This window comes from Acytostelium subglobosum (assembly GCF_000787575.1).
Source record: "Acytostelium subglobosum LB1 DNA, scaffold: scaffold1, whole genome shotgun sequence".
In the NCBI taxonomy this organism is placed as follows: domain Eukaryota; phylum Evosea; class Eumycetozoa; order Acytosteliales; family Acytosteliaceae; genus Acytostelium; species Acytostelium subglobosum.
The window spans coordinates 1,499,233-1,519,165 of NW_012236531.1; the positions used below are offsets into that span (position 1 = coordinate 1,499,233).

The 19,933-nt window shown below is 45.8% G+C and overlaps 9 protein-coding genes across 9 annotated transcripts; 4 read left to right on the forward strand and 5 right to left on the reverse strand.

Moving 5' to 3' along the window:
• Positions 1-426: 426 nt before the first annotated feature.
• SAMD00019534_006150 (hypothetical protein) lies at positions 427-1,181 on the reverse strand (the record flags this gene model as incomplete). The annotated part of the gene is made up of 3 exons (XM_012904048.1): positions 427-441; positions 543-730; positions 920-1,181. 3 exons carry the CDS (start codon positions 1,179-1,181, stop codon positions 427-429), a joined length of 465 nt encoding a protein of 154 aa, XP_012759502.1.
• A 1,117-nt stretch (positions 1,182-2,298) lies between these two features.
• On the reverse strand, positions 2,299-2,802 carry SAMD00019534_006160 (hypothetical protein; the record flags this gene model as incomplete). The annotated part of the gene is made up of 1 exon (XM_012904049.1): positions 2,299-2,802. One exon carries the CDS (start codon positions 2,800-2,802, stop codon positions 2,299-2,301), a length of 504 nt encoding a protein of 167 aa, XP_012759503.1.
• Positions 2,803-2,875: 73 nt separating this feature from the next.
• Positions 2,876-3,037, reverse strand: SAMD00019534_006170 (hypothetical protein; the record flags this gene model as incomplete). The annotated part of the gene is made up of 1 exon (XM_012904050.1): positions 2,876-3,037. The coding sequence occupies one exon, from the start codon at positions 3,035-3,037 to the stop codon at positions 2,876-2,878; it is 162 nt and encodes a 53-aa protein (XP_012759504.1).
• Positions 3,038-3,673: 636 nt separating this feature from the next.
• SAMD00019534_006180 (hypothetical protein) lies at positions 3,674-5,348 on the forward strand (the record flags this gene model as incomplete). The annotated part of the gene is made up of 4 exons (XM_012904051.1): positions 3,674-4,576; positions 4,671-4,745; positions 4,833-4,947; positions 5,020-5,348. The coding sequence occupies 4 exons, from the start codon at positions 3,674-3,676 to the stop codon at positions 5,346-5,348; spliced, it is 1,422 nt and encodes a 473-aa protein (XP_012759505.1).
• A 107-nt stretch (positions 5,349-5,455) lies between these two features.
• On the reverse strand, positions 5,456-6,539 carry SAMD00019534_006190 (hypothetical protein; the record flags this gene model as incomplete). Its single annotated transcript, XM_012904052.1, has 3 exons — positions 5,456-5,835; positions 5,924-6,363; positions 6,460-6,539. 3 exons carry the CDS (start codon positions 6,537-6,539, stop codon positions 5,456-5,458), a joined length of 900 nt encoding a protein of 299 aa, XP_012759506.1.
• A 1,162-nt stretch (positions 6,540-7,701) lies between these two features.
• Positions 7,702-9,586, forward strand: SAMD00019534_006200 (hypothetical protein; the record flags this gene model as incomplete). Its single annotated transcript, XM_012904053.1, has 2 exons — positions 7,702-8,249; positions 8,329-9,586. Coding segments are annotated over 2 exons (1,806 nt in total), but the record flags the coding sequence as incomplete, so codon positions are not given.
• Positions 9,587-9,934: 348 nt separating this feature from the next.
• SAMD00019534_006210 (hypothetical protein) lies at positions 9,935-12,846 on the forward strand (the record flags this gene model as incomplete). The annotated part of the gene is made up of 3 exons (XM_012904054.1): positions 9,935-10,712; positions 10,743-10,914; positions 11,004-12,846. Coding segments are annotated over 3 exons (2,793 nt in total), but the record flags the coding sequence as incomplete, so codon positions are not given.
• Positions 12,847-14,340: 1,494 nt separating this feature from the next.
• SAMD00019534_006220 (hypothetical protein) lies at positions 14,341-16,580 on the forward strand (the record flags this gene model as incomplete). Its single annotated transcript, XM_012904055.1, has 2 exons — positions 14,341-15,783; positions 15,945-16,580. 2 exons carry the CDS (start codon positions 14,341-14,343, stop codon positions 16,578-16,580), a joined length of 2,079 nt encoding a protein of 692 aa, XP_012759509.1.
• A 67-nt stretch (positions 16,581-16,647) lies between these two features.
• Positions 16,648-19,784, reverse strand: SAMD00019534_006230 (hypothetical protein; the record flags this gene model as incomplete). The annotated part of the gene is made up of 4 exons (XM_012904056.1): positions 16,648-17,428; positions 17,507-17,644; positions 17,725-18,453; positions 18,520-19,784. 4 exons carry the CDS (start codon positions 19,782-19,784, stop codon positions 16,648-16,650), a joined length of 2,913 nt encoding a protein of 970 aa, XP_012759510.1.
• Between the last annotated feature and the right edge of the window lie 149 nt (positions 19,785-19,933).

The following is a 19,933-nucleotide window of genomic DNA, read 5'->3' on the forward strand; positions in this document are numbered from 1 at the left end:
GAGGCGTCGCTGTCCTTTGGTGTATCAGCTGGGTCCGTGACAGAGGGGTATGATATCTCGATGTAGCCCCTGGTCTGGGCCCTATTGATAGATTGGTAGATCTTCCTTGATAATCGGAGACACTTGTCACATCGGCGGTACCCTTTGGCCATTCTATTGCTGGTCTCGGTTCCAAGATCACAGGCATAGTAGTTCGAATCAGAGTAGATACCGTAGACACCACCTTCGCCATTGACCTGCCGTCCTTCCACAAGACAAGCGTACTTGATATAGTCCCTCTTTGACAACCCATCACAGGGATGACTCTTCTTCTTCTTCTTCTCGTTTGATTCGGTTGCTTGTTTGGTTGTGTTGATGTTGCGTACAATGGAACCTGTGCGTTCTTTGATCGATGGATACGTCTTGTTTGCCCATTGAACGACTGTTTCAAAGTCCACCTGACTGAATAGTTCATCAATACTGAATTGGATATCACCCTAAACGAAACATGGTTAGAACAGACTCCACAACAACAACGGCACAACGATTTAAATGGCACATACCTGATATCCCAGATGGAACAAGAGTCCATCCTTCCCAATCTCACTCTTGTACCACTTGGCTTTGGGGCCATTGAGTGACTCTAACTTTCCAATGATATCAACCTTGGGTGTAGATTTGAGTAGCTCAATCACGCTCTCGAGATCGAGAATCCTACTCTGCAGTTCTTTGAGCTTTGCTTGGTCATCTCCTGTTGTTGTTGTTGTTGATGTTGTTGTTGTTGTGGTATCAATCGAACTCCTACAGCTGCTTATATCACTACAACAACCATCTGTGTCGAACATGAATGTTAGTATGTTTGATTAATATATATTTGTAGATTGATTGATTGATTGATTGATTGATTGATTGATTGATTGATTGAGTGAGAGGTACGTACCATGCAGATGATGAGTGGATGTTGTTGTTGTTGTTGTTGTTGTTGTTGTTGTTGTTGTTGTTGTTGTATCAATCGGTCTCCCTAGTTCACTGTCGATAAACATCTTTTGAGGATGGCAAGGCTCGTCCAACGTCATTGGAGTGAAAGGTTGACTATAATAGTCATCTCCAATGCTATCTTGATCCTGCTCTAGTGGATAATCACCACCACCACCACCAATATCATTATCGTCAGACGATACAGAAACAAGGTCACTGGTCATTATGGTAGAGGTTAGTCAGTTGAGTGCCGAGTCAAACACTTCTGATAAGTTAACWTAYATGGAATCACGATCTTTTGAATCCGAGTCACATGTGTCAACTTGTATCGATGGTTTGTGAATGAGCTTAGCAATACAAATGATAACATAGCATTAATAATGAAGTGTAGATTGAATCAAACGAATGATGACAATGTAAAGGTAGATTGTGATTAGCAACAACAACATGAGATGAAATGGAACATGATTAATATGTGACAATGTGAATAGTAAACACGACGATAGTTACAGGTAGGTATTTGATGTTGTCTCTAATAACGAATGAATTGAGCCCAAAGCGTAATCGTAGTCTGTAGAAATTGCTTGGAGGTATAACCAACTCTCCCTTGATATTCGTGGTCACCATCCCCTCAATCTTGTGTTTGATGCAGAGTTGATTGAGATCCTCTAACGACATCAAATGAGGGCTATTCTCGTCTAGCTCTAATTGGAGTTGAGACAAGAGGGGCTGATCGCACCAGAGTTAGAACATATATACGATATTATATTATCGCAACATGATACAAACCTCAAGAAACATCCAGAGAGCATCATTTTATTCATTTCGCGTCTTGGTAGCTGCCAAGATGGTTTGAGTCTTGACGTCTCTAATGTTGATGTTACTAGTGAATGTATTCTTTGGTCGCTTTGTCTCATTCTCCACCAAATAATATAATACTCAACACGCAATGATCACCATCAGAGGGTAGGTCAGCCTAATAATAAATGATTTATGGGACTATAAAAATGAAATAATTCAAAGTTGCTAAATGCTATGCCTCATTGTATGGTGACAAGAGAAGCTGGCTACCCACGTTATTTATTTAAAAATTGAAGTATTCCGTGATTGCCTCATCATGGTGGTCTTCTGTCAGTTCCTCGTCTGCCTTCAATGTGGCAATCACATTGTCCAAATGTTCTTGAGTCATTGGAATTCTTTGAGAGCAATTGACTCTCTCTTTCCAACTGATTGTGGTGGAAGAACTAGGTGTGAGCGCCTTGATCAAAGACCATGTATACTCTGAATAATTATAATCATCACCGACAAAGATAACAATGTAATCGGACATCTTAATCGCAGCTACAATTGAACCATGTCCATATCAGATGTGTATGTTTGATAATTGTGAAATAGCCTCATTGTCAATGATCTTAATCTTCGCTCAACCAATGGCAATGGTTCGCCAAAGTACACATTGATTGATATGTTGTCTATGTTGCACTTTGAGCTGAAGAGGAATGGGACCAGCGTGTTCTCCTCCTTTGAGTTAGTGTTACTTTTGTAGTATGTGAGTGTCTTGATCGTTGACTGCGACGCGAGGTAGGACTTGAGTGAGCGCGTTCTCCATATCACATCAGTATGAAGATGAAGACTGGTCAAAGATTTGAGTGTCGATGCTTTCTCCCAACTCTCGAACCATCTAAGTCGTTCGCTTTTGATGGTTAGCGACGTGAGATTGCGGTAACTCCTGAAGATATCCTTCATGCAGTCCTTAAAGACATCATCTGGCTCACCATTGCCACAATCATGGGTGATGAAGGTCAGTTCGCGAATGTTTGGATTGTCACAACCAATGCTGGACATTGAAGCATCCAACATATATTGACCATCCAAACCAAATGATATGTCGGCCTTGGTCAAAGATGTGATGTTGAACTTAGATGACTCTGCCCACTTGAATTGCCGTGCCATCGATCGATGTCAACACTCCATCGACGATGATCTGTTTGAATATGTCGTTGTTAACTGAGTTAACCTCATCATCATCATCACCAGAGATGTCAAAGGGTATATGTTGCAGTGGAGTCTTGCCAATCATTGCGAATGGCCGCAAGTGTCTACCTTCTTCGAAATAGTCTACTATTGATTGGTCTATGATTAGACTATCAAGGCACTTCACGATCAATGCATGATAGTGATGATTGAGCAATGTCAGTGTTGTGAGTGCCCAATCCTTGTCTATCCTCCAAGCATCTCTAACAATATTATCCAGTAGATAGAAGAAGTAATGTCATTTATTATTCTTTTTGTTGTTATCTTGTATGTGTATGTGTATGTTAAGTCGACTTGGTTTGAATGAACTGGGTCAGTCCAAGAAACCCCTCACTCTAGTGTTGTGTTGACTTCCCTCATTCTTGTTTTCCCTCAGCATGATCAACATTCAATCATAATAATAATCAAGATATTACAAATTTCTGTTTGAATAATGATTGACTTCATAATGATCAACTATCGACTAACATCATTTAATAATTAAATAAATAATAATTCAATTTCCCAAAAGACGACAAGTCGGGCGAAGGTCATTCCGAATCAAAGTGCAGAGTGTGTGAGCTTCCTAATGAACCACACACTATTCCACGCACTTTATGCGCATTAGCTAGAACTAAAGTGAGCACTCACAAATTGATACAGATACATACAGATAATATAAATATATATAAGATAGATAGAGATGGACTTAAACACATTGGTATCAAGATTGCACGAGATCAACGCTGTGAAACTTGGTCAGTTCAAGCTGAAGAGTGGCATTATGTCACCAATCTATATCGACTTGCGTGTCACTGTGAGCTCGCCAGCATTGTTGGCACAGATCGCAGAGATGATGTACCAGAAGGTGTCGTCAAGCGCCGCCATCCCACCTTTGGTGTGCGGCGTGCCCTACACCGCCCTGCCAATCGCCACGGCAATGTCCATCGCCCACGACATCCCAATGGTCATGCGTCGCAAGGAAGCCAAGGCCTACGGCACCAAGCAGTTGATCGAGGGTCGCTTCAAGGAGGGCGACAACGTCCTCGTCATTGAGGATCTGGTCACAAGTGGTGCTTCCGTGCTCGAGACTGTGCGCGACCTCAACGCCAACGGCCTCGTCGTCACCGATGTCGTCGTGCTGCTCGACCGCCAGCAAGGCGCTCGCCAGGAGCTCGCCAAGCACGGCCTGCGTCTGCACAGCGTCGTCACAATGGAGGAGCTTATCTCAACCCTGACTGCCCAGGGCAAGCTTGACGGCCCAACCCTCGAGCTGGTCAGCGCCTTCCTCGAGGCCAACCGCAACGTCACCGTGCCAGTCGCCTCGCAGATCCCAGTCGCTCGCAAGCACATCGCCTATGAGGAGCGCGCCAAGCTGGCCACCAACCCAACCGCCGCCAAGCTCTTCAACATCATGGCCGCCAAGAAGACCAACCTTGCCGTCGCCGTCGATCTCACCACAAAACAGGAGGTCCTCTCGCTGGCCGACAGCATTGGCTCAGAGATCTGTGCCCTCAAGACTCACGTTGACATCATCGACGACTTTGATCAAGACTTTGTCAACCAGCTCCAACTCATTGCCACCAAGCATAACTTCCTCATCTTTGTAAGTACTCGGACGGGCACTAGTGGCGTGGACGCAACTCATCATACTGACCATCATCACTTGATCACACGATCAATCAATCAATCAATAACAGGAGGATAGAAAGTTCGCTGACATTGGTAACACTGTCAAGTATCAGTTCGAGAGTGGTGTCTATCACATCTCCAAGGTAGGTAGTTGACACAGACAGACATTACTAGTCCTCATATCACTAATGCTCCGCGCGACACTTTGTCATCATCATAATCATCAACAGTGGGCCAACATGGTCACCATCCACGGTGTTGCTGGTCCAGCCATCATTGATGGATTCAAGGATTCAATCAAGCAGACTGGTGCTGGTCTGTTGCTCCTTGCCCAGATGTCCTCAAGTGAGTACTCCTCTCCCATTCCCCCTCCTCCAATCACATGACTAACCAACCAACTAATCACCTATCTAACAGAGGGATCACTGTGCGTTGGAGAGTACACTAATCAGATGGTCGAGATGGCCAAGCAGAACGCTGATGCCGTCATGGGATTCATCTGCCAGGAGCGTTTGGAGTCGATGACCGACTCGTTCGTCCTGATGACCCCAGGCGTGCAATTCAACTCCAAGGGCGACAGCATGGGACAGCAATACAACACCCCAGACTACATCATCAAGGAGAAGGGTACCGATGTCATCATTGTCGGCAGAGGCATCTACCAGAACTCCCAACCAAAGGTTGAGGCCATCAAGTACAAGGAGGCCGCCTGGGAGGCCTACCAGAGCAGGTTGTCCAAGCAATAAACATCATCCAGTGGATGTGTGGACGTCAACGCGAATGAAAGAATGAATGAGAACTCAAGGTTAGCTTCATTGTATTGATTGATTGATTGATTGATTGACAGATTGGATTAGTCGGTGTGCTGGCCGATTGTGGCCCTGTTGTGTGGCTCATTGAGGTAGTCGAGCTTGGGTCCTCTGGCGACGACGCCAGATGGGTTCACCATCTTGGCTCCAAAGTAACCACGCTTGATGTGATCATAGTTGACAGACTCGCGGAGCTTGGGCATCTGATATAGCTCACGCAAGTAGTTGGACAGTGCTGGATAGTCCTGGATTCTCTGGACGTTACACTTGAACACAAAGTAGTAGGCGGCGTCGAACCTAGCCAAAGTTGGGAACAACCTAATATCAGCCTCTGTGAACACATTGCCCATCAAGTATCTGGAAGTTGTCAAACGCTTCTCAATCGTGTCGAGGGCATTGAACAAGTTATCAATGTTCTTGTCGTCTATGAATGGGAGGGGAGTGTAAGTGGATGATCAGGGGATTGATTGAGTGAGTGAGTGGAGTGATTGGAGTAGTTCCATGGTACTTACAAGCAGGTTGGTTTGGGGAGAGACCACACTTGTAGACACCATATCCAATGTTGTCATAGATGAAGGTGTTGAGTGAATCCATCTCAGGGATTAGATGCTTGGGAGAGAGGTCAAGGTTGGGGTCGACAGCAAACTCATTGAACTCAGAGTTGAGCATCCTCATAATCTCACCAGCCTCATTGTTTACAATGGTACCCTGTTTGGTATCGAATAGTAGAGGCACTGAGTAGGAGCCAGAGTAGGATGGGTTCACCTTCAAGTATATATCCTTGATACTGGCACAGTTATTAATCTGATCAGGTGTGCAACCCTCAATCTCTGGTTCAAACTTCCATCCACCATCCATATGCATTATTGGTCCAGTGATACTCATACCAACTACACTCTCCAGACCCTTAAGCTTACGAACAATGTTACATCTGCTAGAGAATGGACATGTCCTGTGTAGTTGAGATTGATTGTGATAGTGTATATGTGTGTGTGAGGGTTAGGGTTAGGGTTAGGGTAAGGGTTGGCATCAAACAGGTGACACTTACAAACTGATGTAGAGATGGTAGCGGTTGGCTTCTGGTGGGAATGAAGTACCCTTGGCAATGATGTTACGGAAAGTTGACATTATTGTGTATCTGTTTGATTGATCGATTGATTGAATGATTGATTGGTAGAATCAATAAGTAGTTGTAGTGATATTAATAACCTTGTCTTTACTTCTCCGGCCGGAAGGTTCGTGGTTGGACAGGGTTAGGAAGGACACAAGGCGTGTTCCCCTACCCTTTGTTTATAAATAGAACTCGATTCCAAACCAAAGTTCACACCTTTCCATCGAAGGGTTCTAGCCCCAAACAAACACATAACATGTTTGCCCATTACTTCATTCATTCATTAAGTTCTTCATGTTGATGTATGAACAACAATGAAAGAAAGAGATAGACACAGACAGACACAGAGATTATTAATAAACTCTCGAACTGATTACGAGTCAGAATAAAGTATGAGTAATATAATCGTGGAATGGACGAGGTTAAGTAAAGCCATTGTCAATGACAAGATTGACATCATCATCAATCGCGCAGATGTTTTAAATTTGGTTCTTTGACAGAGCAACCCTTTCTCGGGTTCCTTCGACTGACCAATCACTTGTTCATTCATCCACGTATACGAACTCTCGATGAACTTGTTGTTGCAATTGTTTGTTTATCATTTTAGTTTAGTTTAGTTTAGATTAGATTGTAGTTGATTGGAATGTTCCGACCTGAATGGATGAAAAACATGGTAAGTTATATGTTGTTCAAATGAATGGTGGATGAGTTCTAGTATGGCATCCCTTTGACACCTTGTTAAGTGTAGACGTCGCCGCGACACCCAGGTCATTCAGCTACGGGGTCTGTTTTGCCTTAAAGTCTACATAAATCCAACAACTTCGGTAAAAAGTCAAGCATACCCCTGACTCGCATTATGGGACTGATCAAACAAATGATTTTGCGCAAGACCAAAAAAACTATGATCACTTTTTGAAGGAGATCTTTATTGTTGTTGTTGTTGTTGGTGTCATAATGATCAGTCTATGGTTCCAAACAACCAACAATGAAATTTCGGGTCAGGTAATGGGCGGACCCGGGACTAGGACTCAAGGAGGGTCCAGGTCCCTTCGATAACTTGTGTGATTGATTGATTGTTGTGGTCACTTGCACTGACTTACTTTGGACACTCCACTTCATCAAGGTCCACTCATATCTTTCACTTCAAACAGTCATTCAAACAGATACATTCAATCAATCATTCAATCGATAGATCAATCAAACATGGCAAACAACATTTGTCTGATGATGTTGATGATGGCCATCTGCTGCAGCTACTTGGCCAATGGAATGGACTCGAGTGTGACAATGAGAGCATTGCCAGAGGTGTTGGAGACATCAAGTGACTTGATAACGATTACATGGAAGGGTGTGGAAAGTCCAACAAAGTACGATGTAATTGCTATTTACTATCCAGTGGACTCGGGTTTGGACTCACCAATTGGTTACATCTACACATCAAACTCTACAACAACATGGCGTAATGGATATGGTTCGGTAACATTCCCCTTGGTCAACGTGCGCGACACCTACGTGTTCCGTCTTTGGATCAAAGGTGATGTGCCACCCGTTGTCAACTGGGCTGGTGCCAACCTCACCCTCGCGTCCACCAGCAACAATGTCACCTTTCTCAACCCTAACGAGCCCACCAAGCCATACCTAGCACTCACCAATCACACTAGCGAGATGCGTCTAATGTGGATCAGTGGCACAGACGACACTCCCTACGTCTACTACGGCGACTCACCGTAAGTCCCTCATCAGTGTGTGCGCGCGAACGCCAACCCATACTCATACTCATTCAATCAATCACTCCAATCAAACAAGGAATACATTGTCATTGGTCGCTTCGGGAACATCAAAGACTTATAACATCACTCATATGTGTGATTCGCCGGCTAATGATCCACGCTTCTTTAGGAACCCTGGCTTCATTCATGATGTGGTCATGACAGGATTGAAGGAGTCATCTCAGTACTATTACTCATTCGGCAGCAAGATGAGTGGATACAGTGTAAAGACTTACAGCTTTGTGTCAGCTCCAAAGGTTGGCACTGAAGCCTATGTAATCGCCTTTGGTGATATGGGCGTCAACCCTCCATTCAAATGGACTTTCCTCGACATCCAGGTGCCCGCCAGCAAGACAATGGCCAACGTCTACCAGACCATCGCAGCACCATACTCTCACTCACCACTCGCTCGCAAGCTTGGCAAGTCATCGCCCACTGGCGACAACATCCCGCCACCATGGTCTGTGCTGCACATTGGTGATCTGAGCTACGCTCGTGGCTACGGCTACATCTGGGACGTTTGGCACGAGGCCATCCAAGGCCCCGCCGCCATGGCACCCTACATGGTGAGCATTGGCAACCACGAGTACGACTACTACGGGGCACCATTCATGCCTGAGTGGGCCGACTATGGCCACGACAGTGGTGGCGAGTGTGGCGTGCCCTACAACGCGCGCTTCCACATGCCTGGCGCCGAGGGCATGCCCAGCCAGAACATCTGGTTCTCATACGACAATGGTCCGATTCACTTCACCCAAGCAAGCTTCGAGCACGACTTCACGATCGGCTCGCCGCAATACCAATGGCTGGAGCAGGACATGGCCACGATCGATCGCACCAAGACCCCCTGGCTCGTGTTCTCTGCTCACAGGCCAATGTATGATTCAGAGGCGCAAGAGGATGAGGCTGGAATGTACACAAACATCCTGCTCAACATCGAGCCGCTGATCATCAAGTACGACGTCAACCTGGCGCTGTGGGGTCACGACCACGCATATGAGAGGATGTGTGGCATTGCTGGCAACTGGACTTGTGCCGAGTCTGACAACGATGCCCCCGTGCACGTGCTGATTGGCATGGCTGGAAACACATATCAAGCACCATGGTGGATCACCAATGAGGATGACGACGGAGATGGATATGAAGTGCAGCCCGACTTTTCAATCTTCCGCACGATGAACTATGGATACACACGATTCTACGCCAACACCACCAACCTCTACTTTGAATTTGTCGGTGATCAAAGGAATGAAGTCCACGATTCATTCTGGTTGACAAGCAAGTACACTTCATCAAACTAAATCATTCATTCAATCATTCAAATTTACAATTTATCTCTCTGGTACATGTAATAATATTTGTTTTGGTACTTTGGCCTTGACATGGGCAATGTACTTTGGCACTCACTAACAATCACTCAATCAATTGATTAGCTATCAGGTGCACGAGGGACAACTCTTATTACCACAAATAGAATTCTGATGAGTTTGAAATTGTTAGTTTATGGGACATCCTCGTTCGTTTTTTGAACACAACACGAATTTCAAAATGATTGACGATTGATGCGACAAAACTATCATTCATTCACTCTTTCATACTTATACTTTAAATACATATATATAATATAATAATAATACATAACAATGGTGAAAGTATATTTGAAATATGTCCAACAGGACATGTTTGGAGTGATAGCGAGCACATTGTCATTGTTTGATCAAAGTGCAAAGATGTGTATAACAGGTTGTGGCGAGCGCATTGGAGTGTGGAACCTAAAGAGAGCAGCATTAGAGAGATGGCTATTCGATGAAGATTGTACATCAGAGGTGTCATGTTTGGCATTGTCACGCGACGCATCATTGCTGGCCGCCGGACACACCGACGGTTCGATCCGTCTGTGGAACCTCAAGTCGGCCACGATGCTGTCTGTGTTCAATGGACATCGCGGCGCCATCAGCTGTCTGGAGTTCAACTCGCTCGGCTCGATGCTGGTGTCGGGCTCGCGCGATACCGAGGCTATCGTCTGGGACATCATCACAGAGAGTGGTCTGTACCGTCTGCGTGGACATCGCGACATGGTCACAGGCGCCAAGCTGCTCGAGAAGACCAACCATCTGGTCACGTCATCAAAGGACGGTCTGATCAAGATCTGGGAGCTAGAGACACAGCACTGCATACAGACGATCGTTGGCCATCGTAACCCTGTGTGGGCCATCGATGTCAACCCGAGCGAGACCCGACTCGTCTCGGTCACAAGCGACAACCTTATAAGATGTTGGCGATTGGATCATTCAAATGACAACACTAGCAACAGATACAAGTATACAGTTAATCAACCTATCAACGCGGCAGTCAACACATTGGATGACGACGACTCCAATGGCAATGGCAACGGTAATGGTGTGGCCAAGGAGATCAAGGTTAAGAAGGAGCCCGGCACACCTGGCGCCGACGAGGAGGACATTGAGGATCAGTCGTCAGAGATTGAGGTGGCCAAGTTCTACGGAACTATTCCATGCAAGGGAGAGTCATACAATGGTATCAAGTTCGACCCAACCAATCGCGTCCTCATGGCCCAGTCCAACGGCAAGTTCCTGGACCTGTTCAAGATCACCTCCACCAAGCAACTAGACGAGAAGCTCAGGAAAGAGAGCAGACAAGGTATGTACCCACATCTAGCATGTCTCGTCGCGAGCCAGCACATTCACTAACAACTTACTCTACTGCAGATGTTAATGTACTTGATGAGTATAGCCACACAGAGACGGTCAAGACATCGTCAAAGATCAGAGGCTTCTCTTTTGGAAGCGAGAAGCATTGGAACATGTATATAGTGTCATTGATGGGTAACTCTGTTCAGGCTTATGAGATCAAGGACGAGGGTTCAGAGGTCACAGCCACACTTGACGCCGCAGGTCATCGTGCAGACGTCCGTGCACTATCACTGAGCACCAACGACGCACTGTTGGCATCAACCTCATCTGACTCGGTCAAGATCTGGAACGTCAAGACGTTGAACTGCATCAGAACCTTTGCATGCGAGTATGGTCTGTGCTGCCTGTTTGTGCCGGGCAACCTGCACATTGTCGTCGGCACCAAGACTGGCACACTCGAGGTGTTTGAGCTGGCCAGCGCCGAGCACGTCGCATCGATCCAAGCACACTCTGGCGCCATCTGGTCGCTGGCCCTTACACCAGACCTGCGCGGCGTCGTCTCGGGCGGCAGCGACAAGACCGTCAAGTTTTGGAACTTTGAGCTGCACGCCGTCAAGGACAACCCCAAGGCCAAGCGCCTCACGCTCAAGGAGTCGCAGACACTACAATGCGAGGCCGACGTGATGTGCGTGCGCTTCAGCAAGGACAACCGCTTCCTGGCCGTCTCACTGCTGGACAACACCGTCAAGATATTCCACAGCGACACGCTCCGTTTCCATCTTTCCCTGTACGGCCACAAGCTGCCAGTGATGTCCATGGACATCAGCGACGACTCGACGCTCATCATTACCGGCTCTGCCGACAAGAATATCAAGATCTGGGGTCTGGACTATGGTGACTGCCACAAGTCCCTGTTTGCACACGACGACTCCATCATGCAGCTGGCGTTCATACCCAAGACACATCATTTCATCTCAACTTCCAAAGACAAGCGCATCAAGTACTGGGACGCCGACAAGTTTGAGCACATTCAGACGGTACAGGCGCATCACGGCGAGGTCTGGGCGCTGGCCATGGGATCGGTTGGCACATTCTTCCTCACAGGCTCACACGATCGCTCGATCCGTGTGTTCAAGCAGACTACCGAGCCGGTGTTTGTTGAGTCCGAGAAGCAGGCCACTCTGGAGAAGGAGTGGGAGACCACACTGGAGGACGAGACACCACGTATGCGTACCAAGGAGATGCTGGAGGAGCATGCCTCGGCCAACAAGAAGACGCTCGAGACGATCATCGCCGGAGAGGCCATCATGGATGCGCTGTCACTGGCCGAGATTGAGCGCGGCAGAATGGCCGAACACGACGCAGCACTGAGCAAGGACATTGACGTTGGCGAGTTCACGCCCAACATCCTGTTGTTTGGTATGGCCCACAGCGAGTATTTGTGGACCAGGGTGGCCAAGGTGCGCGCCAGTGAGTTGGAGGAGGCGCTGCTCGTCCTCCCCTACTCGACGCTCAAGCCTCTGTTCACATACTTTTGCGAGTGGCTGGATCATGGCAAGAACACCGAGCTGATCAGCAAGTGTCTGTTCTTCCTGGTGCAGACGCATCACAATCAGCTGTCAACTGAGGTGGAGATGGTACCACTGCTGAAGCGATTGAACGATGGCATCAAGGTGCGACTTCAACACTCAAAGGACACAATTGGATTCAATCGTTCGGCCATGTCATATCTGCGCAAGGATATTCAAGCCAATCAATCTTATTCATTCTTTGAAGGTGTTCCAACGTCTTCTTCCTCGACAACTTCTACATCAACGACCAAGACCAAAGAGAGCAAGATACAATCCGAATCATATCTACTCAACAACAACAACAACAAGTCAAATGGTAACAAGAAGACAAAGAGTAACAAGAGAACAAGGAAATAAATAAATATAATTATCTCTCAAAATAAGATATTCATTCATTCTTACTTACATTCAACGTTTATTATATTATTGGGCGAATTAATATCTTATCTTTTTATTTGTATGTTGTTGAAGGTTCTACACAATGATGATTAAAAGATGAAGATGTTTGTGTCTATGTGTACAATACTATTTTGAACTTGAACATTGATTCAGAATGTTCTGGTTGGTCAATTTAACATTTTATATATTAAATCTATATTATTATAAATCATACATTGAATGAGTGAGTGATATAAACCACTCTTATATTACTTCATACTGTTCATTCACTCAAGACCAGACAGGGAATAATCAACTGTATCACACTCATCTACACAAACAAACCAACACAACACGTACTTCACACCACCCACACATAATATAAAAGGGGGTTGACAAAGTCAAACTCTCGCAAGTCTTTGAAGACCAACCCCATACACACACATCTCCAGGCCATAACACTGTTGAGCCTACTTTCATTAAAGACACAAACACATAATTACACACACAGACACAGACACACAACATCCCACGTCGATATATAACTTTATTCAATCATTCATTAAAGACACGTGTTGCGGAGGACCTATACAATAAGGAAGGAGCGTACTTTATAACTCAACTTTACATCAAAGCAGCAATAGCAACATCAACATCAACATCAGCAACAGCCCTTTGGGAACTCACTCACTCACTCATTCATTCATTCTCACCAAGTCACTCATTCTCTCAACTGCCTACCTTCCTGCCCTACCCTCATTAATTTCGCCCAATCAACCAATCAATCATTCAGTACACCCATCCATTCATTCATTCATACTATCATTCATTCATACAATCATTCAACTCACTCTCTTTCTCTCCCACTGACTTGATGAAGTCATTACTTACTGTGTTCTTGTGTGCCGCAGACCACTTCAAGAGTCATTCTACAGTTGGACCTACTGGTCAAAGGTACAATTAACACTAAGTTTAGTTAGTTAACTCAAAGATACATTGATATATATATAAGAGAGAGAGATAATAAGAGAGAGAATGGGAGCAGCTCAATCAACAGATGGTACATCGGCCACTGGTGATACTACAACTCCAAGTCAGCAGCAACAACAACAACAATATTATAGTCAGAGAGGAGGAGGCAACAGACCTGTGGACATATCATTCGTACAACATTTATTAGATAGTCGGCCTGATTCAAATTCAAAGAGTAATGATGGTCAAATAGTATTCTATCACAAAGTACATCAGTCAATTGAACAACAACATCAACAACATCAACAATTACAACAACAGCAACTTCAACAACTTCATGATCATCAACAACAACTAAATAAGATACAACTACCACAACAATTACAACAACAAATACAACAACATGAACCTCATTCACCTACACTATCGCCTGACAAGACGATCTTCCCATCTGCATCATCATCATCATCTTTGATGACATTGACTACGACATCATCATCGACCACCAGTAGTTCACAACGAAGTATGCCATCAAGTCCAAACAGACATCACCCCTATAGTCAACAACAACATAGTAATAGTAGCAATAACAAACACAATGGCAACGGCAGTGGCAATGGCAATGGCAATGGCAGTGGCAATGGAAAGCATGGCAACAACAAGAAGGCCAATGGCAAGTCAAGCCTCAAATCATCACTTCACACCAACTCATTCATTGAGTCATTAAACAGTTCATCATCATCAACATTGGACAATGTCAACGACAACAACAACAATACTAATATTGGAAAAAGAGATTACCGAAGGGAGGATCATGAGTTACCGGATTGGTCATCAACATTGGACAAGCTATGGCCAACCGCAGTGTCAACGGTCAGGAGATCACAACAGAAGTCATCATCACATGACCTGACGCATCGAACCGAGTCTGATTCACCAATGGACACATTGCTCGATGCAGTGTCCACAACTACGACAACAACATCAACCATTGCATCGTCATCATCATCTTCTGGAGCATCATCAAAGAATGGCACAATCATTCCTGGAATGGAGGAATTGGATACAATGCTACTGCCTGCACTCAATGGAGGAGGAGGAAAGTCCTCAGTGGGCGGCTCACAGTTTGAGAGACTACCGCCATTCTACAGTCACTCCTCCAAGCCAATACCTATACATTCAATCCCTCTGTTGCATTCGCCAATGTCTCCTCAATCACCTCCATCAACACTCTTTACAAGTGGCAGTGTATCACCATCAAGATCGTCGGCGTCGTCTTGCTCATCCACTCCGACCTCGTCATCACCATCACTGCACACACTCAAGGATACACCCCCTTCACTCCCCAGACTGTCCACGTCTTCCTCGGCCAGTGGCGCCACCTCGCCCCACTCCACATCGTCGTTCAAGCCATCAATGCCATCCGTTGGCACGTCCTCTTTGCCATTGTACATAAGACCTAGCACAGGCGTAAAGCCAACCCTGCAAATCCAGACACCATCCAAGCCCATTGAGAAGCCCAAAGCCACGACAAGTTCGTCGACCACCTCAAGTCCATCAGTGACTGCGACAGCATCAGCAGCAGCGGCAACTGGAAGCAGTAGTAGTGGTATTAGTGATGGAGTACATGGAAACAGCAAGAAGTCATCCCAGTATCACTGTACAATCTCATCGGATGGATATCAATGGCGAAAGTATGGTCAGAAGAATGTGAAGGGCACGTCATTCCCCAGGAGCTACTACAAGTGTACATATCCTGGATGCAAGGTCAAGAAGCAATTGGAGAAGCGAGCTGATAGTGACGAGTTCCACATCCAATACAAAGGAGAGCACACTCATGGCTCACCTCTTACCACAAGAGTCAATGTCAACGATCAGGACTCATTCAAGAACTCTGTCATATCTGAAGGTGTTGTCGTATGTATTCATTCTCACCCATTGTTTTCCTCAATCGTCAGCTTGTTACTAATCAGATGGCCAACAAACCTTAGCGAGATGATGACATGGACAGGGAGATGACGGACGAAGAAGAAGACAATGAACAATCCAAACAAACCAAACCTGTCTCAATCAAACAGACATCAACATCGACAACCTCGACGACAACGACAAAGACCACTACTAGTACGACATCAACTTCTTCATCTACCAATGATATAATCATCAAGCAGGAAGTACAGCCACATTCAAAGGGCACAGACAACACGACTGTACAGAACAACAACAATAGCAACAACAGCAATCAATCACAACAACAAACAATGCACCCATCACCTTCGACAAAATCACATCCGAAGCTGGTCATCGAGACATCATCGTTGGTCGACTATATGGACGACGGATTCACCTGGAGGAAGTACGGCCAGAAGGCAGTCAAGGGCAGTCCTTTCCCCAAGAGCTATTTCAAATGTTCCGAACGAGGCTGCAATGTCAAGCGACAAGTGGTGCAGCAAGGCGACACTAAGTTTATCAACACCTACAGCGGGCGACATACACATGATCCCCCTCCTCCTGCTCCCATCAAGGGTGAGGGCGAGCACAAGAAGCGCAGGAGAAAGGAGAAGGTAGACCTTCCTGTCGAGCATGTCCAGGACCAAGATAAGCCAATGATCGAGAGTACATGCGATGCCTATCCCAATGATCATGGCGATGCTTCTCCAGAGGTAATTGATGATAACCAAGCTTGTCACATCGATAATGACAACAGCCAATAAAGTCTAGCTCTTTATTTACATCATTCGTGGTCGGATAAAGTGAAGTGGCGTTCGTGCGTGCGATCGATCACTTGTTTGGAGCCTGACCATGTGAGCCATGATACAGGATCATGCGATGGAGGAAGGTGTCCGAGTCAAAGTCTGGCTGTGACCAGAGCTGTGTGAGATTGATCTCAACCTTGTTTGTACCGGGAATGACCTTGGATGCCTCCAAAACCTTCTTGTGATTGCGCAATTGGCTCAATATCTCCTCGTCGCCAGGCTCAGTCTTCCAGCGCATCAACAATATCTCTGCTGTGTTGATTGCTTTGATGGCCTTGGCTGGCTCGCCTCCATTAATGTATATGTTGGCCAGCTTGGCACACTCGCGAGCCAACTCTGTCGAGTGTGAATGTCCCAGTCTGACATATATGTTGTTGACTGACTTCTCAGCATACTTGACCGCCTCTTTGTAGTTGTCCTCGGTGATATAGAAACGCGCCAGAGTGTCGTAGATCTCGCCTATCTTCTTACTGTTCTCCATGTAGATATTCTTTCGAATTTCCAGTGCGCGTAACAACAAGTCCTCAACCTCTTTGTTGGACTGTCCGCTGTTGAGTATCCTTGCGGCATTGTTGAACATTGTGATCGACATTAGAGAGGTTGATGTGAGGAAAAAGAGATCATCTGGCTCCAATTCAAAGCCACATTTGTTGCAAGTGAATGTTCTGCCATCGTACACCTCGTATGTAACATCCTCCTCATCGTCATCATCATCAGGCTGCTTTGTCATGTTAACTGTCTCCAACAATACACCTGGACAGTTTGTACCCATAACTGGACACTTTAGTGGATTGGGTCCAGATTTCCTAAAGGTGATTGAATCATCGATTGATTGATGGTGAGTAAGGATGATGTTGTGACTAGGGAGTAAAGAAGGCACATACTCATTGCACGCTTTACATCTACATGTGAAGTAGTATTCATCCCTGAGGGACTCCAGTCGATGCTGGAGGTCCAAATGGAATGAGTGAGGTCCATAGCACAAAGTAACTTCCTCTTTCTTCTCAATATCCTTAAGTGACCTGAGTTCAAGCATGAGAAAATAGTAGTTGGTTAGGATAAGTGCCAACAACATCCACTCTTCACTCAACTAATGACTTACTTAATGTATAATGATGTTCCATTGTATTGCAACAGAGTGTTGTTGTCACATGAATGATTGAGTAAACTGGCCATTGGGAAGATGGCATATGCTATCTTGACTGGGATGAAGCGTTGAAGTCCATGCTGGCAGATGTCATCCTGTGCAACGTACACGGGAATGGAGAAGATGTATGTCGATAGTTGGCAAAGATGATGTACGAGCGTGGCCATGCTGATATCGTCCTTGATTACACCCAGACTCTTGTGATGCACTTGTAGGAATCGCTCCAGAATGAATGCTTCAAAGATGATGCTGGCCAGCTTGCTGTTGGGATGATGTGTGTAGTGTGGATTGAAAGAGTAGATCAGGTTGTATGTTGGATGGTAGATGTTGGACTTGTACAGTAGTGGCTCGCCGTCCTGTGACTCGGACTCTTCGATGTGTATGTTGTCCAGCAACTCGCTATTCAGATCGGCTGCCGATGGTGGACTGAGCTGCTTGGCCGCCTTGGATGTCTTTGATTGTTGAGGGAACTTGAAGCCATCGTGTGTTGGTATGTAATGGAGGTCTGGCTTCTCGAATCTTGCTTGTTCCTTGGCCTTCTTTGCAAGGATGCGAATGACTATCAGACTCTCCGATGGACACAGCAACAAGAATCCACGACAACATTCTCTCTCGTGGAAGTTGTCAAAGTCATCCTTCAGACATGTATCGCTGCAGTACTGAGTATGATTACATTTCTTACAACTGATTGAATGAATGAATGAGTATTAGTCGTTCAGGTTGGACATGCTAGATCATCATGTAACTTACTAGATTGGCGCGAATATCTCTTTGAAACAGTTGTGGCAATGTGATGAATGTGATGATCGCTCGAGACATGATACATAGGCCTTCTCTTGGAATAGGACGGTGTTGGCGGCAATGTTCTCGGATGCCTCAGCCATTCGACCAACATTGTCCGAACTGTATTTGAAGGTGATACGCTGGTCCACTTCAGAAGGGAATGCGCTTTGGTTGTCGGCTGTGTCAGAGTCGCCAGAGTCCAGTGTCTTCATCTTGTTGATCTTCTCGAGGTAGCCCTCGATCGATTGGATGTCCGAGGGATCAGACATCATCGATACGAGGCGGTGCGCCTCTTGGAAGTCCTTCTTGGCGCGAGCGTGCTTCTTGAGACTGAAGTAACAGATACCACGTCGATACAGTAGTTTGTGGGTGAGGTACTCGGCAGAGCGACATTCAAGGCCGCGCGTAGCCTCGCTGGCGCCCTCCTCAAACTTCTCCAGATGCACTAGACACAGACATCGGTTGGAGTATATGGTGCTGAGTATCTGCTGATCCTTGGACGTCTCTGAGTTGTACAGTCGCAGTGCCTCGTTGTACAATAGCAGTGCGTCCAAGTACTGCTTCTTCTGAAACAGCTCGTTGCCCTTGTTCTTGAACGCTTTGGATGTGGGCTCGATCGGTGGTATCTGAGCTGCATCGGCAAGGTTCTGAAGTATGGTCGCCTGCAAGATGGTGCTGGTGGTCGATTGAATGTACGTGTCGATGTTGGACTGTTTCGAATCGATTATCGTCTGCCACATGGGCATGCTCGCCTCAATCTTCTCATTGATCGTCGACAGCTTGTCAAAGCTCGATGCCAACAACTTGCGCTGTGAGTCGCGCAAGATGACAAATGGCGGGATCGTTCGCGATAGGCTCTGTGCCAGCTTGCTGCGATGTCTATTCAGATCTACACTCTTGAGTGATGTTGTCGTTGTTGCAGTGGCATTAGGTGATAATGATGATGATAGGGATGATGAGGTAGGTAACATGTGAGTATGGTTGTGTCTATGTTGTTGTTGATGCTGTAGATGATGTTGTTGATGTAGTTGTTGATGCTGATGTTGATGTGTGTGAGTATGTTGATGATGATGATGGTGTAGGTGATCGGGTGGTGGCATTGGCATTTGCATTTGCATTGGTATCGCGCCAGGCATCGTGTTGCCATTGCCATTGCCATTGCCATTATGTCCATTAGATACATTTGACGTATGTTGTGCCGTAGATGATGTCTTTCTCTTTGGCTTCGTCATTCTCTCTGTCAAATATATATGTATATGTATATGTATATATATAAGTATGTAACACTTTGAATGAATGAACTTGCGAGAGATTGAGATGGAGTCATGTGAGTGTGAGTGTGGGTTGCGAAGATGAGTTAATTTATGGAACCAAATTCAAA